The sequence below is a fragment of the Rhipicephalus sanguineus genome, chromosome 6 (assembly GCF_013339695.2).
Source record: "Rhipicephalus sanguineus isolate Rsan-2018 chromosome 6, BIME_Rsan_1.4, whole genome shotgun sequence".
Lineage (NCBI taxonomy): Eukaryota > Metazoa > Arthropoda > Arachnida > Ixodida > Ixodidae > Rhipicephalus > Rhipicephalus sanguineus.
In genome coordinates, this window is record NC_051181.1 from 13,891,556 (window position 1) to 13,911,516 (window position 19,961).

General features: G+C 52.0%; 2 protein-coding genes across 5 annotated transcripts in view; one reads left to right on the forward strand and one right to left on the reverse strand.

Annotated features, from left to right (window-relative positions):
• Positions 1–19,961, forward strand: part of LOC119395606 (glycerate kinase) — a 221,694-nt gene that overhangs the window by 164,159 nt on the left and 37,574 nt on the right. For 3 of the 4 annotated variants that reach the window (XM_037662588.2, XM_037662585.2, XM_037662586.2), the window contains exon 8: positions 15,066–15,294. The exons of the other annotated variant lie outside the window; for it this stretch is intronic. In XM_037662588.2, the coding sequence (XP_037518516.1) occupies positions 15,066–15,294 (229 nt within the window). The remainder of the gene's footprint in view (positions 1–15,065; positions 15,295–19,961) is intronic. 4 annotated transcript variants of the gene reach the window in all.
• The window catches only part of LOC125758921 (uncharacterized), an 80,425-nt gene that overhangs the window by 50,161 nt on the left and 10,303 nt on the right, over positions 1–19,961 (reverse strand). The window lies entirely within an intron of this gene.

Below are 19,961 nucleotides of genomic sequence, written 5' to 3' on the forward strand. Positions count from 1 at the left end.
TGCTTCTCCTTCCACCAGCAATCTCGAAGTAGTGAAGCTTTGGTCAATGAATATGTTGATGACAGAGAGCGGCAAGTTCACTGGAATGCGAACAGAACGATAATTAAGGACCATTAAAAAAAGGAATCGCATTTGCTCACATTTTGTGTGAGCACGATACGAAACGAATGCACTGAATAAAGAAACAGAAGCAGCGGCATTTGCCCGCTGAGAAAACCGAGCAATACGCAGTGCGAGACAACTTGTCAAATGACAATGAAACGTACACAAATTTAGACCGAAAAAAAGAAACACTGAATCGTCGGGACGGCACATCGCAAAGTTGCCATGCGCACCGAAGCCGTGGTTGTAACGAAATTGTTTTTGAACTGCTCTGATAGCGTCCTCGCTACAGTGGTTTGTGCACTCACAAATTCTCATATTTTGCGGCCTAAAGTTCACAGCACGGTGCCAAAACGCACTCGTAGCAAAAGCGAAACCATCAGTACGAAGTAGAGCACCAAGTTGGGCTAGTTGGTTACGATTCATTATGACGACTAAAACTGCGCTAAAAAGACAAAGACGAGGAAAACAGTACGAACATACATGCAGACGCTCATATATGCAGAGGTACCGTCAGTCGTCCCGAACCCGTGCGATTGCTGACTTGAGGCTTCTTTCTGTTATGCTCCGTTTGTTTATACAGGCAGTGTACTCTAACAAAATATTTCACATAGTTTGCACTCAGCGAGTGACTACCTTTCACGCAAGAAGCCGGTTAAGGGGTCTCCAACGCGGTGACCGCGTGAAGCGGATGCTCGGTTTTCTGCAAAGAGACAGCGACTGTAGAGTATCTTGTGCTTTCAGTTAGTCGAAAATGATTATTTTGATAGTAAAGAACACAGTTCCTTTCGAAAGTACTTACAGAAATGTTCTGGAGGGCTTCTGCGAGGTTTTTTTGTAGAGCGCCGACAGCAAAACCTATGGGGAGCGCTCCGGCGGTATCCTACCTAGCACGCAATCGAGGTGCGCCCGATAGAGGGCGACTCCGTAACTCCTCGCCGCCAATAGTGGCTTTCGGCCTCTGTGAGAACCCTGCAAATGAAGGAAACTGGCTGCAGTCCATCAGGGCCAGCCTGCAGTAGCACAGCTGCAATACCAATGCCACTTGCATTCGTCTCTACCACAAAGGGTCGATTTAGATCTGGATGGCTCATAACTGCATCCTGAACTAAGGAATGCCTGAGTGCGGTGAGAGCTCTCTCTTGGCTCTCTTCCCACTGCCATGGCTCGTTTTTCTTCAGAAGGACAGTGAGTGGGTGTGCCGTCAGTGAGAAGTGTGGTATGAAGCTGCGATAATAACCAGCAATTCCCAGGAAAGCCTGCAACTGTTTAATCGTGATGGGTCTTGGATAATCCAGCACCGCCCGCACTTTCTCTTCATCTGGTCTGCACTGCCCAGAGGAGATGACTTGGCCCAAAAACTTAAAAGGGACTGACGCCATACCTGCATTTTATCAGGGTTAGTCGTAAGGCCAGCATTCTCAATATGCTGCAACACTTCCCTTACATGCTCAACATGGCTCTCGAGACTTTCGGAGTAGACAAGGACATCGTCTAGAAACGCCATGGCGAAGTTATGATTTATTCCTTGCAACAGCTGGTCCATCAAGGTTTGAAAAGTTGCTGGGCCACCTGCCACCCCGAAGGGCATTCTCGTAAACTGAAATGTGCCCTGATGGCAGAGAAAGGCTGTTTTCGCAACGTCAGCCTCAGACACGGGAATCTGAAAAAACCCCTGGGAGAGGTTGAAGCTTGAGAACCACACTGCACGGCCCAATTGCGCTAGCAGCCAGTCCATTCGAGGCACTGGGTAGACAGTTACTCCGGCACATGCGTTCAACGGCCGGTAGTCCACAGCAAGCCGGTAGCCTCCAGATTTCTTGGCCGCAAGCACTGGGGCACTAGTCCAAGGGCTGGTGCTAAGTCTTATAAGGCCCTTTTCCAAGAGGTCATTCACACATCCTTCAATGACCTCTTGGTTTTCTGCATTTACTGGCCGCAGCTTGCATCTCACAGGCACACTATCTCCAGTGTCAATGCAGTGCTGAGCGAGGGTGGTACATCCATTAATTGCAGTAAACAAATGAGAGAAGTCATCGAGCACCTTATTCATGGTCTGTATGCCTTCGTCAGCTGGAAAAGTGCTTCCCGTGCCTGGTACTACAAGCACTTCTTCAAAGAGGCCCTGCAAGCAATAAGATTTGCCGTCTTCCTCTATCGTGAGCACAGCAGTCACATCTCTGTCATGCTTAGCAAATGGCACAATGCACTGCCGGTCGGTTCCAATAGACCACCCACCCAACGCTACATGTAGGGATATGCCTGTTGCATTCAAAACGTCTCTGCTAAGCACAATGTCCCGACACAAATCTGGCACGCACAGGAAACGTTGTATGCAGCTGCTTGTGGCCCAATGTATCTTGCACTTTAGGGATGTGGTTGACCGCGACCAACGTGTTGCCAGTCGGAGTGCTCGTTCCTGTGTCCTGGGTTTGGCGCCTGTCGCCTCGGCCACCCTTGCCGCTGGTGTTCCAAGCAAGCTCACACTTGAGCCTGTATCTAGCAGGGCCAGGAATGTAGTCTGCCCACTTCGCACTTCCAGGAGAGGCTCTCTATTGCTGGCCAAGGCCGCTACCCGCAGCGCTGTCTCGTAGGTGCTTGCTGGAGTAGCACCTACCGTCTCCCGTTTTCCGGGCAGTGTGAGCTGAAGTGACCGAGGAGGGGTTGAGGCTGGCACCCCGGCTCCGGCGAAGAAGGACTCTTGCGGCGCTTCACACGTACAAGAAAACCTGTTTAATTTACATATTTACAGGAGGTTTAAGAACCCAGGGCGTAGAGAAGCGCCTTAACAACACAAGGGCCCAGAGCGAGACGAGAGGGCGAGCGAAGGCCAGTGAGTCTCCAGCGCACACCCGACGCGCTCCTTTTATCTCGGTCCGAGCACGCGCTAGACGCTGACTGCGTATAACAAGCCTGCCGATGCGCGTTCCTCGCAGCGCACCAGGTGATTTCTCGCGTTCCTGTGGAACGCAGACGGCGTATGGCACGTACGCTGATGAGCGTCCCTTGCAAGCCGGATCCTTGTATTGCCGGTTACAACAGCTCGTCCGCCGCCCGAAGAGGTCACGTAAGGGCTGCAGTGGCGCTGCACCTTGAAGTGGCCGTAGTCCGTCTCCGTAGGCGTCACACTGATTGTCCACCACAGCACAGAGACGCGCACCACACAGCCGGTCTTACGGAAGGCACACCTTGACGTCGCAACGAACCACAGCTAACACACACTTAGTCACAGCGTGGGACTGTCCACAGCTGCAGAGGCCCGGTTGCCGCTGCCCAGTTGTCCACTGATCAAGGCACGAAGCGCTGTAGAAAGGCCACGGTCCGCAGTGGCTAGTTCAGCGTGTCCTCCATGTTCCGCTGTGGGACCAGTAGTCGTAGCTGGACTTCTCTTCTGCCTGGCTTAAGCGGGAAGAGACACGTTCAAACCCAACACCAACGCTGAGAACACTCAGCTCTCCCGAGATCTACCAGGTTTACGTTACTGCGAGGCTCCTATCTTAATTTGTTGCACAGCAGAAGCCTGCATGGTGGTGACCAGCTGAACCTGACGCTTAGGTGATAGCGTCCCAAACCAGACGGGGGGAACTTTTCGCATGATGACCAGACCGGAGACAGAAAGACGCTTTGATGTGTGCTCTTTGAGACGCGTGTCTCCAAATCCGCATGAAAAGAGCCGGACGCTTCACACAATTATTATCCTCGGTGCAGGAAAGAAGGTATCCAAACCGAAGGACTTGTCTCCGGTCGAATGGAGATAGGAGCGTCCGAACGACCCCTACCTGCATGCGAACGCCTTCCTCTGGCTCAAAATATAAAAGACAAGATATCTTTGAGGAAGTGCCCTCTGAAACCCCAGACACCACAGAAAATGCATCAGCTTCCTCGCCGCTGAGGCAGCTGTGCACTGACAATCTGCTATTTTCTCCTATGTCGCTTTCTCCAGCTTTATCATAGTGCTCCATACAACTGACCGTTCCATTTTGGCCGTCCTGCCCATCAGCATTTCTGTATATTGACGACAGCACATCCGACTGTATACTTTCTTCATTGCCGAGTGATTGTGCGCTCTTTTTCTGCTCACTCGAAAAAATGGCAACTGCAGTAAACTGAGAAGTCAATTTATCGTTCTTTACCAGCGAGTCATTCACCTGATCTTCGGCCCTGATTGTGACGCCTGTTACTGTAATTGGCGATATACCAGAATCTGCGGCCACCAGCTCAAAGCTTTCTTTACGAATGTGGCCACCAGTAGCCAAAAAACCTTTCTGTGCTCCTTCAGTGCAGCTATACAGGGGCAATTTTACCTCTTCCTTGTAGGAATCGTTTTGACCTTCAGGGTCAGCTTTGTGAGGCAGTTCGCTATGTGGACGAACGCGTGCGTTCTCTGAATGGCGACGGACGCGGTACTCATCACCTAGCTCAGCCGCGCATTTAATGTTACTCTCACACGGTCTATCCTGAATCCCTACATTTTCTGCATCCTGACTACTGGCACGTTTCGCTTTTACGATCTGAAGCTCAAGTCGCAGTCTTTCCAGCTCCCTTTCTTGACTTGCAGCTTCTGCTTTACGCCTGATGGTCTCTCGCTCTTTGTCTTCTTGTGCCCTTTTTATCCTCTCCTCAATTAGCTCCCAGCACTCGGCAAGCTCCTCGTCATCCGCGCCAGAATCCTTAACTGCCTGTATTAAATGTGGCTTTCTATGTATAGTCGCCACCTCAATCCCCAGCTCCTCGCACAAAAGCACTAAATCTGGTTTTCTCAATTTGTTCAAATCCATGGCCACCCCGTGCAGACTTCCGTTGCTCAAACTGCCGTGAAGGTACCTCTAATAAACCCAATCCTTCACAAACCAGCAACTAATCTACCCCTTTGGATAAACATCACCATCTATCCAAAACACCTGGTAGAATCTCTACAGAAAGTGAGCACTCACCAGCATCGGTACCAGGAAAGAACACGAACCGATCCCACCGCTGCCACCAGTTGATGTGACCGAGGAGGGGTTGAGGCTGGCACCCAGGTTCCGGCGACGAAGGACTCTTGCGGCGCTTCACACGTACAAGAAAACCTGTTTATTTACATATTTACAGGAGGTTTAACAACCAAGGCGTAGAGACGCGCCTTTACATCACACGGGCCCAGAGCGAGACGAGAGGGCGAGCGAAGGCCAGAGAGTACCCAGCGCACTCCCGACAAGCTCCTTTTATCGCGGTCCGTGCACGCGCTAGACGCCAACTGCGTCTCGCAGGCCCGCCGATGCGCGTTCCTCGCAGCGCACCAGGAGATTTCCCGCGTTCCTGTGGAACGCGGACAGCATATGGCAGGTACGCCGATGAGCGTCCCTTGCAAGCCGGATCCTTGTATTGCCGGTTACAACAGCTCGTCCGCCGCCCGAAGAGGTCACGTAAGGGCTGCAGTGGCGCTGCTCCCTGAAGTGGCCGTAGTCCGTCTCTGCAGGCGTCACACTGATTGTCCACCACAACACAGAGACGCGCACCACATAGCAGATCTTACAGTAGGTGCACCTTGACGTCGCAAAGATCGCAGCACAACACACGCTTGGTCACAGCATGGGACCGTCCACAGCCGCAAAGGCCCCGTCGCCGCTGCCTGGTCGTCCACTGGTCGAAGGTAGCACGAAGCGCTGCCGAAGGGTCACACTCCGCAGTAGCTGGTTCGTCGTGTCCACCATGCCATGCTGTTGGACCGGTAGGCATAGCTATCTTCTGCCTGCCTTTTGCAGGGAGGGCGCTCTCAAACCGGACACCTACACTGAGAACACTCAGCTCTCCCGAGAATCACCAGGTGTAACTTACTGCAAGGCTCCTAATTTATTGCACAACAGAAGACTACACTATGGCGGTGACCAGTTGAACTCGAACAAAAAAGTAATAAACGTACACACACACACAAAGCTAAATAGCAGCACTTTCGTCTGACATAGGACTCAAAAGAATTGTGCAGTGCCGCGTTTCCTTTAGCTATTCAGCTGGAAAACCTCGACTAAGGCCGTCGTCGTTTCCATTGCCTTGGCTTCAGCTCAATGGCCTGTGCCACGAATTCTCCAAAGCTAAGACCCTTTTCTTTTAACAGAAAGTCGGACTTGTTCGAGAATAGGTAATGGTACTGCTTCGGCAGATTCGGAGATACTGCCGCCTCAGTCTTAGCCACCAGTTGAAGTGACCGAGGAGGGGTGGAGGCTGGCACCCCGGCTCCGGCGAAGAAGGACTCTTGCGGCGCTTCACACGTACAAGAAAACCTGTTTAATTTACATATTTACAGGAGGTTTAAGAACCCAGGGCGTAGAGAAGCGCCTTAACAACACAAGGGCCCAGAGCGAGACGAGAGGGCGAGCGAAGGCCAGTGAGTCTCCAGCGCACACCCGACGCGCTCCTTTTATCTCGGTCCGAGCACGCGCTAGACGCTGACTGCGTATAACAAGCCTGCCGATGCGCGTTCCTCGCAGCGCACCAGGTGATTTCTCGCGTTCCTGTGGAACGCAGACGGCGTATGGCACGTACGCTGATGAGCGTCCCTTGCAAGCCGGATCCTTGTATTGCCGGTTACAACAGAGCGGATATGTCCAATTCTGTTGTGTAGGTAGTGTGCTGATAAGTGCTGGCGCGCAGTTATCGCGTCTGGTCGCAATGTGCTGACTTATGTTTTTTATCTGTGCTCACGGAAGCCCCGGGGCAGTGACGTCAGTGCGTCTACATATATGAGTGGAAATAAACGCCGGGGGCCTTTTTTCGGTTGGAAGCCTCCCGGGAACTGCGTATCACCGGCGTGATCTTTGATCGTGCGAGGGGCGTTGGTCGCTGGGTTGCCGCAGCCCGTGCCAACACGACATGGTGTCAGAAGGTTAACGAGTCGAGACACCCACGGAGGAAAACGAGAAGTCGTCAAGCCGAAAGCGTCATGGCCTCTGCATCGCATGGCCTTGTGCAGCCTCCGCAGCTGGACTTCGACAACGCGTCGGGCTTGAACGAGCGCTCGGAGGAGGCACAAGTGCGCGCCTTGCTCTATACCATGGGCCGGCAAGCACGGGACATCTTTTCAATGTTCCACCTCTCGGAGGACGATGCGAAGAAGTTCGACGTCGTCAAGAAGAGGTTTGACGAGTACTTCGTCAAAGACCGCAACTTGGTGTATGTGAGCGCTCGCTTCCACAGGAGACAGCAGATGCCCGGAGAAACCGTCGACCACTTCATGACAGCGCTACATGTTCTGGCGGACCGGTGCGACTTCGGCGACTGCAAGGAACGCCTCGTGAGGGACCGGTTCGTCGTCGGCCTTCGAGACGAGAAGCTCTCGGAGGCTCTTCAAATGGACGGCAAGCTGACTCTGGCAACGGCTCTAGCGAAAGCGCGACTGAAGGAAACGGTGCAGATGCAACAAGAAGAGCTTCGTGGCCCGGAAGGCACCGGCAACGCTTCCTTGTTCCAGGAGTGCGGTGAGCTGGGAGTTAATGCCGTCGGGCACCAAAGGAGCCAGCAGAAAATAGTCCCCCGAAATCAAGGTTCATGCTGCAACTTCTGCGGGGGCCGCTGCCACGCGAGGACTGCCTGCCCCGCAAAGGCACAGAAGTGCCACAACTGTGGTATCAAAGGACATTTAAGCAAGGTGTGTCTCAAGAAGACTTCACAACGGCGACAGGTACGGGTCTCTTCAGTACACACAGACTCTAGTGACGTTTTCTTAGGAACTGTCAATGCATCAAGCGCGGAGTCGCGATTTGTCTTAGTACGAGTTAACGATGTGCCAGTTATGGCCAAGGTAGATACGGGCGCCGAAGTTTCAGTCGTACCGCAGTCTTTTCCAGGCTTACCCACCAGACTAAATAAGGCGAACGAGGTACTCACGGGAGCCAGTGGGGCCTGTCTTGATGTCTTGGGCAAGTTCGAGGCAGAAGTTCAATGGAAAGGGAAAACTTCTCGCCAGGTGTTCTACGTTGTTAGTGCTTTGCGCAACATTCTGCTCGGTTTGCCTGCTCTCGAAGCATTACGGATAATCAAGTTTGTGGAACCTGTTTGCAAACAGACTAATTATGAGGCCTTCCTCTCGCGAGCTTTCAGCAGTCTAGGCACAATGCCAGGTGAATATTGCATCAGGCTGAAGCCGTCCCATTTGCTATATGCGCGCCGCGCAGGATACCGATTCCACTAAGAGAACAGGTCAAAAAAGAAATTGAGAAAATGGAGCACATGGGCGTGATTCGCAAAGTCGAAGGCCCCACTGAATGGTGCGCCGGTATTGTGCCAGTCGTAAAACCCTCCGGCGAAGTCAGGGTGTGCGTCGACTTGACGCAGCTAGACAAGTCTGTTTGAGAGAAAGGTTTGCGCTACCTGCTGTTGATCAAGTGTTAGGTTCTTTGGCGGGCGCCAAGTGGTTCTCAAAACTAGATGCAAATTCAGGCTTTCACCAGGTTCAACTAGCAAAGGACTCGGAGGAACGTTTACAACGCCATTTGGGCGGTATTGTTTCACAAGGCTGCCTTTTGGAATTACGTCAGCGCCGGAGTACTTCCAAAAGCGCATGACCGAAATACTGCAGGGCCTCCCCGGGGTGGTAAACCTAATGGATTACATCCTTGTCTTTGGTGGCACTAAAGAACAGCACGACGCGAGGCTCACAGATGTTCTTGCTAGGTTGGTTCAAAATAACGTCACCTTAAACAGAGCAAAGTGTGTCTTCGGGGTGAATGAAGTCTCCTTCTTAGGCCATCTCTTGAGCATAGACGGAGTAAAACCCGACCCTGCAAAGATTGAGGCCATGAAGAAACTGGAGCCTCCCTGTAACGTAACTGAGTTACGCAGTGTTTTGGGCATGGCCAACCATCTCGGAAGATACTTGCCTAACTTGGCGCATGTAACGGCCCCTCTAAGGGCGCTGTTGGCGAAGGAAACCGAATGGGTTTGGGGCCCTGCACAGAACACAGCCTTCGAGAACCTCAAGGACCTCATTTGCTCAGCTAAGTGTATGGCCTTGTACGGCCCTAGACTTCCAACGATTCTTTCAGCAGATGCCTCATCTTACGGACTAGGAGCAGTCCTTTTCCAGACGCAACGTAATGGTGAGCGACGACCCGTAGCTTTTGCCTCTCAAGCGCTCGCGAAAACCGAGCAGCGATATGCTCAAGTGGAAAAGGAGGCACTGGCATTGACGTGGGCTGCTGAAAGATTCGATGAATACATCAGAGGACTCTAGGCTGTTTTCGAAACTGATCACAAACCTCTGGTATCGTTGCTAGGAAAGCTGCCTCTGGATGTGCTTCTCCCACGTGTACAACGCTTTAGGCTGCGACTAATGCGTTATGAGTTTCAAGTCGTGTATGTTCCTGGAAAATCCCTCGTCACAGCGGATGCTCTTTCATGGGCACCGCTCGCGAAATGCAGGCGCTTATGCGGAGAACTTTCAATGGGCGAAGTGTCGTCATACGCTAAATCGTGCATTCAAGGCCTGAAAACCGGTAGCGACCTCTTCAAATGAGTGAAAACAGCTCAAGAGGCCGATCCTGTCTGTAAATCATTGCGCAAGTTATGCCGCAAGGGTTGGCCAGCAAAACCGAACCTTCCTTCTCATCTGACGCCGTACTGGCAAGATAGAGGGACGATATCAGAGTGTGAAGGCTCGCTCGTAAACGGTACGAGGCTTATCATCCCTCCGTGCTTGCATGCATCCCTCCGTGATCACGTGACCCAAAAACAAGAGCTCCTGGAACGCGAAGCGGCACTTTTCTGGCTTCAGGGTAAGCCCGGAGTTCTTGATTGCTTGAAGTACGGATTGAAGTCTCTGGAGGTGTTCATCGAAGCTCGAGGAAAACACGACGTCGTCCTAGTAAACAAGGCAAGTCTGCCACTTCAAGTCAGCTAATACAGTATCCATGAGTTGTTCGAAAGTCGCAGGTGCCGAGCAAAGACCGAAGGGCATGACCTTGAACTCGAACAGGCCGTCTGGTTTTATGAAGGCAGCCTTTTCTCGGTCTCTCTCGTGGACTTTGATTTGCCAGTAGCCGGTCTTGAGGTCCATCGAAGAAAATACTTCGCGTTGTGGAGTCAATCTAGGGCGTCGTCTATACGTGGGAGAGGGTACACGTCCTTCTTTGTGATTTTGTTCAGGCGACGGTAATCGACGCAGAAACGTAGGGTCCCATCCTTCTTCACTAACACCACGGGTGACTCCCACGGACTCTTGGACGGCTGGATGATGTCGTCACGTAGCATTTCGTCGACTTGTTTCTTTATGGCCTCACGTTCTCACGTCGAAACTCTGTACACCTCTGACGAAGTGGCCTGGTACTTTCTTCTGTTATGATCCGATGTCTTGCGACCGGTGTCTGCCGAAGTCTGGACGACGATGAAAAGCAGTCCTTGTATTGCAGGAGCAGGGTTTTGAGCTGGTCTTGATTGACCTTCGGAAGGCTCGGGTTGACGTCGAAATCTGGTTCGGGACCTCGATTCGTCGAAGCAGGTTCGGCAGCATTCGAGAGGGCGAAGGCATTGCTGGCGGCCACACATTCGTCGATGTAGGCGACCGTCGTACCAATGTTGAGGTGCCTATATTCGTGGCTGAAGTTTGTCAGCACTACCTTTGCTTTACCGTGACGCAGCTCGGCTATACCTCTTGCGACACAAATTTGACGGTTCAGGAGTAGGTGCTGGTCGCCCTCGATGACGCCTTCAGAGTTCGCAGGGTTTTCGGTGCCGACAGGAGTAATGACGCTGGAGCGCGGCGGAACGGTCACCTGCTCTTCTACACATTCAATGCATTGTGCCCTGGCGTCGCGTAGGGCGGGAGTGCTTTGTCGGAGGTTAGTGTTATTGACTCAGACCTCAGGTCGATGATGGCGCTGTGGTCACTTCGGATGTCCATTCCAAGTATCACATCCCTGGAGCAGTTTTGGAGGATTAAAAAGCTCGCAGGATAAGTCCTGTTATTGATGGTGACTCTCGCCGTGCAGACACCACTCGGCATTATCAGGTGGCCTCCAGCTGTCCGGATTTCAGGTCCACTCCAAGCGGTCTTTATTTTCTTCAGCTTGGTGGTGAATGGCCCACTGACGACGGAATAATCGGCCCCAGTGTCGACGAGAGCGGTGACGTTGTGGCTGTCGATGAGAACGTCGAGGTCGCTAGTTCGCCGTCTTGCGTTGCGGTTGGGTCGCGGCATCGGGTCACGGCTGCGTCAGTTTGTTCCGCTGCTTCCATGTTGCGTCGTCGTGTCGTCTTCTGTCCGCGAGGTTTCGTCGACAGGGCTTCGTCTGCTTTGCGTCGTGTTCTGCGCAGTTCTCGTCGCGTTGTCGGCGGCGGCAACCGCGGAGGATCTTCGGCATTTCGTCGTACAGCAACCGCACCTCCATCGGTTGCTGCCCTTAGTTTCCCGGATACGGGCTCGGCGAAATGCCCCGGTTTGGGCCAGTGTACTGCTGGTGGTGCGGTGACATGTAGCGGCCAGGCAACGGCGAGCGGGAAGGTCGTCGTTCTTGCCACTGTGTTCCGGTGAGGCAGTCGTCGATGTCGCGAGGCCGTTCGCCTGGCTGCGGGCGCGGCGCGTTGACGGCGAATCCTCGTAGCCCCATCTGTCGGTACTGACAGCGGCAGTACGTGTGGCCGGCCTCCCCGCAGTGGTAGCAGAGCGGGTGGTTGTCAGGGGCACGCCAAACGTCGGTCTTCCTCGGCGTGTATTGCTGGCCGGCTGGCGGGCGGTATGACATCGGTGCTGGCGGCGGAACTGCTGTGGCGGTGCGGCGTCTTGATGTGGGCGAGGTGGGGGGGGCGTTGCGTCCGGCTGCAGCAGAATAGCTCATTGCTTGCAGCTCCGGTGGTACTGGCTGAGGAACACCCAGTGACTGTTGGATCTCCTCGCGTACAACGTCAGCAATCGACGTCACTTCGGGCGGTGCCAAAGGTGCGAGCTTTCGCAGCTCTTCTCGCACGATGGCTCGGATCGTTTCACGCAGGTCGTCAGAGCAGAGTGGTTGAACTTCTGCTTAAGCTGGCGTCGAGTGGCTATTGAAATGTCGGGCGCGCATCTCCAGTGTCTTTTCAATCGTCGTCGCTTCGGAGATGAATTCCTGGACAGTACTCGGTGGGTTCCGCATCAGACCCGCGAACGGCTCCTGGTTTACTCCTCGCATGAGGAAGCGAACTTTCTTGTCTTCCGGCATTTCGGGGTCGGCTTGCCGGAAGAGTCTGGTCATCTCTTCTGTGAAGAGCACCACATTTTCGTTTGGCAGCTGCGAATGGGTTTCAAGCAGCGCTTCGGCCCACTCCTTACAGATGACGCTCGTGAATGTAGCGACGAACCTGGTGCGAAATGTGTCCCACGTTGTCAGGTTTCGCTCTTGGTTCTCGAACCAGGTGCGAGCGGCGTCTGGCAAGGCGAAGTAGACATGTCAAAGCTTGTCTTCCCTGGTCCATGCATTGAAAACTGCGACTCGGTCGTAGGCTTCGAGCCAGCTTTCCGGGTCTTCGAACGACGGTCCGTGGAAGGTTGGCGGCTCCTTGGGCTGCCGAAGGAGCATCGGCGCAGGCTGCACGAGGTCGGTCATCGTCGCTGTGGTCGATGTTGGGATCTGTGGCTGCCTGGCTTTTTCGGGAAGGAGCCCGTGCTCTGGCTGCAGTCCCTGCTGCCTGCGGCTTGTTTGACGATCCGGGTTTTCCTTGCCGTCGTCCTCGTCGTGGCTTGGGCTTGGGTCAGTGCCCCGCGGTGGCGTCCGGATCATAAAGCAGCACCTCCACCAGATGTCACGTGGTCATGACGTCGACAAAGACCGCAGGCGAGGTGTCCAAGGTTAAACTCTTTATTTGGCCGAACTTGTGGCCGAGAAACGGAAAGTTAATTTACAGCAATACACACGGTATGCACTGATAGCGGCGAACAGAGTGTTGACCGTCGATCAACTGACTAGCGGTGAAGCGCGTCGGCATTTATACACGTGCCGTCGAATATTCCAGCGTTATCGCTGGTTGTCACACAAACTCTAGAATAAGCTTGAGTGTTCGCGTCTTGTGCGAAATCTTAAAGGAGTACTGACACGATTTTGAAGTGCAGCAAAACAGACGTTTTTGGTTTCTTTGGCATGTAGTGTTAACGCTCTCCCCACACCGCATCCGGGAAACACGTATAAATATTTAAGTTTGATTTTAAAGTTTTCATCTCCCAGCATCTGCAAGGCAGCTTCACCGCATGGAGAGCCCTATGACGTTTCAAGTCAGCTCACTTGGTTTGCGAAATCTGGGTTCTGCATGCAGCCTAAATCACAGAAATCGCTGTCGGAGGCACTGGACGACAGTTCACTCATCATGAACCATGTTCGACTGACAGCAAAGGACAGCAGGTGCATATTTCATGGGTTGCAGCCTGCCCATGACGTCACGGGCAGACTTGACACGTCACTATGAAGCCGCTCTCTCGAAACCGAAACCGAAACTGCTGGCTGAAAGAAGCGGTATTAAAAATATATGCAATGCATCCCCAGGCACCACGACACTCTTTTTAGTGTTCTCGACACCCGTGCTTTCATTTAGAGCAACAACCCGAAACATTTTAAAATTCATGTCAGTACTCCTTTAACAAAACGATCTGCAATAACCGCGAAGCTTCTCGAACAATGAGGCACGGTTTGCGCTGAGCGTTGCTGACAGTCTTTGTGGGCGAAAACCGAATACAGCAAAAGTGATAATAAGAAACGCACGTGGCAATATGTTTATCAATGGTGTGTCCTAGTACTTACAACATGTGTTAATTAAAGAAATTGGGCTGTAGTTAAAAAGCATTTGTGGCCAGGATGACAGTGGCGATTTTCATGAGTCGAGGAACATTGTGTGAGTCAATAGATTTTTGGAAAATAACATACAGTAGACTCTCAGTAAACGGAAATCTGTTAAACGGAACTGCTGCTTAAATGGAACAACTGAATCTGATGTGATTGGTTTCGTACATGAATTCTGCACCCCTGTTCATCTCTTGGTAAACGGAACTCCTGTTAAATGGAACACATTTTCCCGGTCCCCTTAGGTTCCGTTTAACGAGAGTCTACTGTAGTAACGTGCAATGCATTTTGAGTATCTTTTTAAAAATTCATTTGGAACACTGCTCCCTCGTCCATTACTTTTGGTTGCGTCAATGCTGAGTGAAACCCTGTCCTACTGGATGTTAGCAATGGCCAGCACTTTATCGAGTGCTCTGGGTTCGTACCATTGTCAGACATGCAGACAGATTTAAAGTAGTGGCAAAATGCTTCTGATATAGAATGAAACGGGGTTGGTCGTTACTAATAAATATAGGAGATGCAGGGTTGATAGTTTTCCAAAAGTTTGCCTTGTTAACTTTGCCATGTTAACTAGGCTAGTTTAGTTTTTTAGCTTTTAATTTTAAAAATTTGGCCCTAAATTTCGAGGGCCGTCTGGCCTCTTCTTCAGGGGGCGACTATCCGGCCGGTTCAGAAGCTAGTGCTTTTCAGCTGTTGTCTCTTTCCACCGTCGTCCTCCCCACTGCTCTTGTCAATGCGTTGCCTTCTCCATCGATTTCAAAGGCCATGCATATACACGCTCGGCAGCGTCCCCATCGACCGGTTGATGTTTCCCGGTGACGTATGTATATGCCAGGATTCCAGGTATCGTCTTTTGGTGCAGCTACCTTCTGTTTTGATGACCAGGGCTTTGTAGAAGTTGATGTAATAGTCCAGCTTCTCGCTGTGTTCTGCAAGAGCATTTCGTACAGCATTGAAGCTACGTACGTTGTTTCTGTGTTGACGTATCCTTTACGGAAAGTTTTTCGTCTTGCCGAGTATTATCCAAGATCTACTGTGGAAACATGTTTGGAGCAGTTGGCTCTGGCCACCCAAACACTACAGACATTCACAATAAAGGATAGCTTAGAATTGTGCGAGTCTCTGTGCATACCTCTCGTTTCACTCTCTGGCACCTGACATGGATGGCGAACACACACATGCATCCAGGTCCGCTACCGGGAACTGGAGCAGTTGAAAGAATCGGCCGAACGGGCCTTCAACATGGGCCGGCCTATCTGCGTGGTGGCTGCAGGTGAGACGACGGTGAACGTGACGGGGCCTGGCAAAGGGGGCCGCTGCCAGGAGCTGGCTCTGGCAGCTGCCATCGAGCTCGATCGACTCTTCAACCACGCCGAGCTGCAGCCACTGCGTGCTGAGCTGGTTGTGCTCGCAGCGGGTATGTACAGGGTTCACCTACCATGGCACTAGTGTTGACTGCAGTATTGATAAATGCAGGCAGCACATGACAGCAATATTGTAAACTTTATTAGCACTGTTGAGGTGTTTATTAGACGGCAGTCGGCGATGATGCTCAATGGCGACAGTCAAGCAAGAACACGAGCTCAGAGCGCGAGCGGGAAGAGCCAAAGAGGACGACCCACTAGAAGGCTATAGAGAGCGCAACCCATTACTCATCTCAAAGGCTTCGCTACAATTCACCTACAGGACTGCACATAAAACACAAGTGCAAAAACATAGCTCTTATTTTGAAAAGACACTAGCCAAAAAGTAAGAATGGAAGACTGATGGCAGCGCTGCCTTTTGCAGAATGCAACATTGTCGATAAAATTAGGATTTGGAAGAACATACTCTCTTCTGCGCTCTTGTCAAGCTGTGCCAACAAGAGGTTAATATTCTTTGAAGCCTTATTTAACATTGTCAAAGCAGGGGCTTTTTGAGTAGAGGCTTTGTTGTAGGGGACGGTCTTCAGAAGTTCGCGTTTCTTCCTTATTTTAACTGCCCATGAAATGTGGGATGCACAGATGTCTGATCCCTTCTACAGCACTGGCATATGACACGTGACAAGTCTTTCTTGCCAGCTGCTACTGCTCTCTAGGATACACTACAACTGTTATTGCTATCACAGTCACAGCTCCTTGAAGAAAACCTGGATTTGCACATCATCCTTTGGTATACATTTCCTCCCATAAAAAAAACCTTTGAAGCCTCACTTTTATGCATGCCCCGTAAAGCAGGCAACACTAAAGGATTTGAAACAAGAATTTCAATAAGCACAATATTTTGTAAGAGCAAATTTTAGGCAGAGGCAGATCAGATTCTGCTCAGAGTATTCTTCTCTCATTCACTCAGGTTAATGTGGTAAGCTTTAGCCTCAGTCGATCTTACACATTTAGAAAGGTGCTAAGTTGGCTCAGAAGTATTGAAACAGGCGAGCCATTTTTGGTTGGAAAGGTGCTGCCGATTACTGTTCAACATGATTAAGACTCTATCTCTTGATAACGATTGGATGCTTTTGTGCAAGCCAATCGTGGTGGATAAAGGTGATCCTAACTGGCTCAATCATGACTGATACTGCACCCGATAACCAGGGTGCATGCAGTTCCTATTCTGATGCCACAGTGTGCAAAAGAAACAAAAAAAAAGCAATATAAAAACTTGTTTGGTACTATTCGCTGTGAGATCGGGCTACAGGTGGTGGCACCATCACCGTGCTAGCTTGTATAGGCGGTCGGCGGCAGGTATCCAAGTGGCGCTTCCCTGTGAGCAGTTTGAAGCGATTGTCGGCAAGTAAAACGTGTTTACTGCAGCCTATTGGTAATATACACACTCTCCATTGCCACACAATGCACAAAGCCCACCTGATGTTCTTATTACATGTGAGAGAAGCGCAATCTGCCAATGTAGTCGAGAGTTCAATGGAATACCGTCTGGTCAGGTAAAGGCATTGTTAAAAAACAGGTAACTGGCTAATGTCAATGCCATAGACCCTTTTCATAAGTACGCCACCTGACGGTGGGCTTTTCGTCAGTTTCACTTCGCAAAGGAGCGTGGTATAGCCAGCGCCATCGTGAGGGCATGGAAAGCGAGACGTCAAATGCGTGAGTGCTGCGATGTTTGTGTTGGCGGCTAGTTCTCCGTGTCATCCGCTGAAATCTCACCGTTTGCGTGCTTGAACGAGCTCTTAGTAATCTCCGTTGGTCTTTCTGCGGTGCTTCCGATGCACAATGAGCAACATTTTGTACCCTTCAACGGGTTAGAGGAGCAGTTTGGCTCGACTGCCGCGGGTGCAGGACCATGACCACAGCCAACTCGCGTGCGCGCCCGGACCAGGAAAAAAAAGGCTCGCCAAAGCTACAAACTTCTCACCGAAGGAAAGGAGGACGTCGCTGTCGTGGAACTATGTGACAGCAACTGGTGAAATTCCTGCAGGTCTGCCGCAAGCCACACCACGCAACTATGTTCCGGATGCCACGCGTTGGGTATATTTGTTGAGACAATTAAAACAACACTCTGACCACGATTAAAAGCAAATAAAAGCACAACGTTTCGGCCCCCGTACGGGAGCCTTGTTCACGAGTGAAAAATGACTGTGTGAGCGGTCCGGTTATGTATGTTATAAAATGTGACGTAAGCAACGTGTGTAGGCGTGTGGAAAGTTTCCGTCATTTCGATTGAGTGTGTGCGCTGTTGTCTGGATTGTGATAGATTCGAGATGAAGCGGAGATGACCAGTTCTTTTCTCTATATGTATATTTGCATGCAGTGGCGTAGCCAGGGGGGGGCACACCGGGCCTGTGCCCCCCCCCCCCTGAATTTTTTTTTTTTTGCCATGGCACACAGAGCACAAAATAACACTCGACCACATCTGCCTGCCCGGCCCCCACACTTCAGATCAAGGTGGTGCCCCCCCCCCCCCAAAAAAATTTCTGTCTACGCCCCTATTTGTATGTACATGTTGACACGTGGCTTACGATATGCGAGTACTGTCGCTACTAAATGAACGGTACACGACTTCATTTTTATTTTTCTGGCTGGCCTTACGAACCCTCGCAGTATTTCTGCACAAACAATCTATCGCAATTCACCGCATGCAGCCACTTAAAAGCAAGGCTACACATGGCACTGTGGAATAAGCACGTCCGTTTCTGTAGCGCGTTTACAAAACGGCGTCCTTCCGCACGTCCGTTTGACATCACGTATGGAGAGAGAGCACGTGCGTTTGTTGTTCAAGTTTTATCGCGTACCTTATCGCTGTTCTCGTCGCGATATCCTCGATGGTGGCACATGGGAACGCAGCACGTCTGCACCATTGCAGCACGCCGTCTCTACGAAAAACGTTCATGACAGTTCACGATTCGGCGGTGCTGAAATGTCACGCACTGGCACGTTGCCGAAGCCTGCGTCGTCTGCTGCGGTGCCTTCACAATGGCGGCAGACTGTAGTTTGCGTGCGCGGCGCTAGGGGCGCCTGTAGTGTCGAAGGTCGACACTAGGTGACTTTAGTTATGTTCAACTGTCATCAAGAGATGGCGCCACCTCTGACATATATAAATACGACTGTCACCGGAATAAAGGAGTCTTGTGTGGCATGGGTTGAGTGTGTTCGTTGTCCTCAGTCGCGCCGTGTTGCCGACACTACAATCTGGCGACGAGGTTTTCGATCACACCGCGATGGCTTCTGCCGCGCTTTCGCCGCCGCCCCCCTTTCTCGCCGCCCCGGGCACTCCAGCCATACCATGGACCCGCTGGATACGCCTCTTCGAGAATTTTCTTCTCGCGTCTGGAGCGGCCGACCTGCCTGCGCCCCGCCGTCGAGCCCTGCTGTTGCACTGCCTGGGCCCGGAAGGACAACGTATTTTCGATGCGCTTCCACCGACGCCCACCGCACCCCAGCTACCGACGACTGAGCCGTTGGCCGCCGCCGCTACCTCAACCGGTGAAGTCAAAGACCGTGGCGTGCCCTCCAAGCAAGAAGCAGCAGCGACGAGTCTCCCAGACGTATACGACGCGGCCCGCGAGATTCTGGAACGACATTTCACCGGCGCGCGCAACATTCGCCTAGAACGACATCACTTCCGAGAGCGCCGTCAGCTACATGGTGAGTCCATCCCCGACTTCGCCCTCGCGCTTCGTGAACTGGCAGCCTCTTGCGATTTCGCCGAGCAAGCCAACGATAATATGTGCGATCAGTTCGTTACCGGAGTTGCATCCCCGCAGTTGCGATCACGGTTGCTCTTGGAAGGTGACACATTGACGTTCGACAGTGCCGTTGAAATTGCGCTACTCAGCGAGCGAGCCCAGCTGCAGTCGGAAGCTTTTTCTAATTCCGTTGAGCGCATCACACGCCAACATCCACGTCAGTATGACGCTTCCGAACAAAACACGCGCGATAGTCGCCGGTACAGCAACGAGGCACGCCCCCTTTATCAGAGCCGCCTTAGCTTGCCGCACGCTCGTCAAACGAGCTCGCCATCTTCAGATACCAACGCTGCCGATGCTCAGTACAGCAAAAATACGCAGGCTTGTGGTAATTGCGGCACACGTCACTGTGAACCGACGGCATGCCCCGCTCGCGGTAGAACCTGCTTCGCATGCGGCCGCCGTGGCCACTTTATGCGAGTGTGTCGTAGCTCACGCAGAGGACAACGCCCGACTCACATCCAAGAAGTAGTTCCTGAACAAGATGCATCAGATGTCATTAGCCTACTCACTGTTCACGAAGACAAGCGCAAGGGCGTCTACATTGATGTCGTAGTCACGCCAGTCGCCTCGAGCTCAGAACCGCGCGTTGCTAAGTTCTTGGTCGACACGGGATCAGCTGTGTCAATTATACGGGAACAAGAATTTCGAAACATGTTTGAAGGGGTTCAGTTGACCAGCTCTGCCCTTACATTGTTGGACTTCCAACGCCGGAAGATCCCCGTACTGGGCCAGTTTAAAGCAAGCATCTCGTTTAAAAGGGAAACAGCCGTGATAGCCATTCATGTCACCCCCGGAGGAACTTCTCTTCTGGGTCTGGACGCGGTGCAAGCTTTAGGACTGCACATTGTGGGCGCGCAGCTACGCTGCCTGTGCACGGCTGCCGAAGCTTCAGAGACCATGAG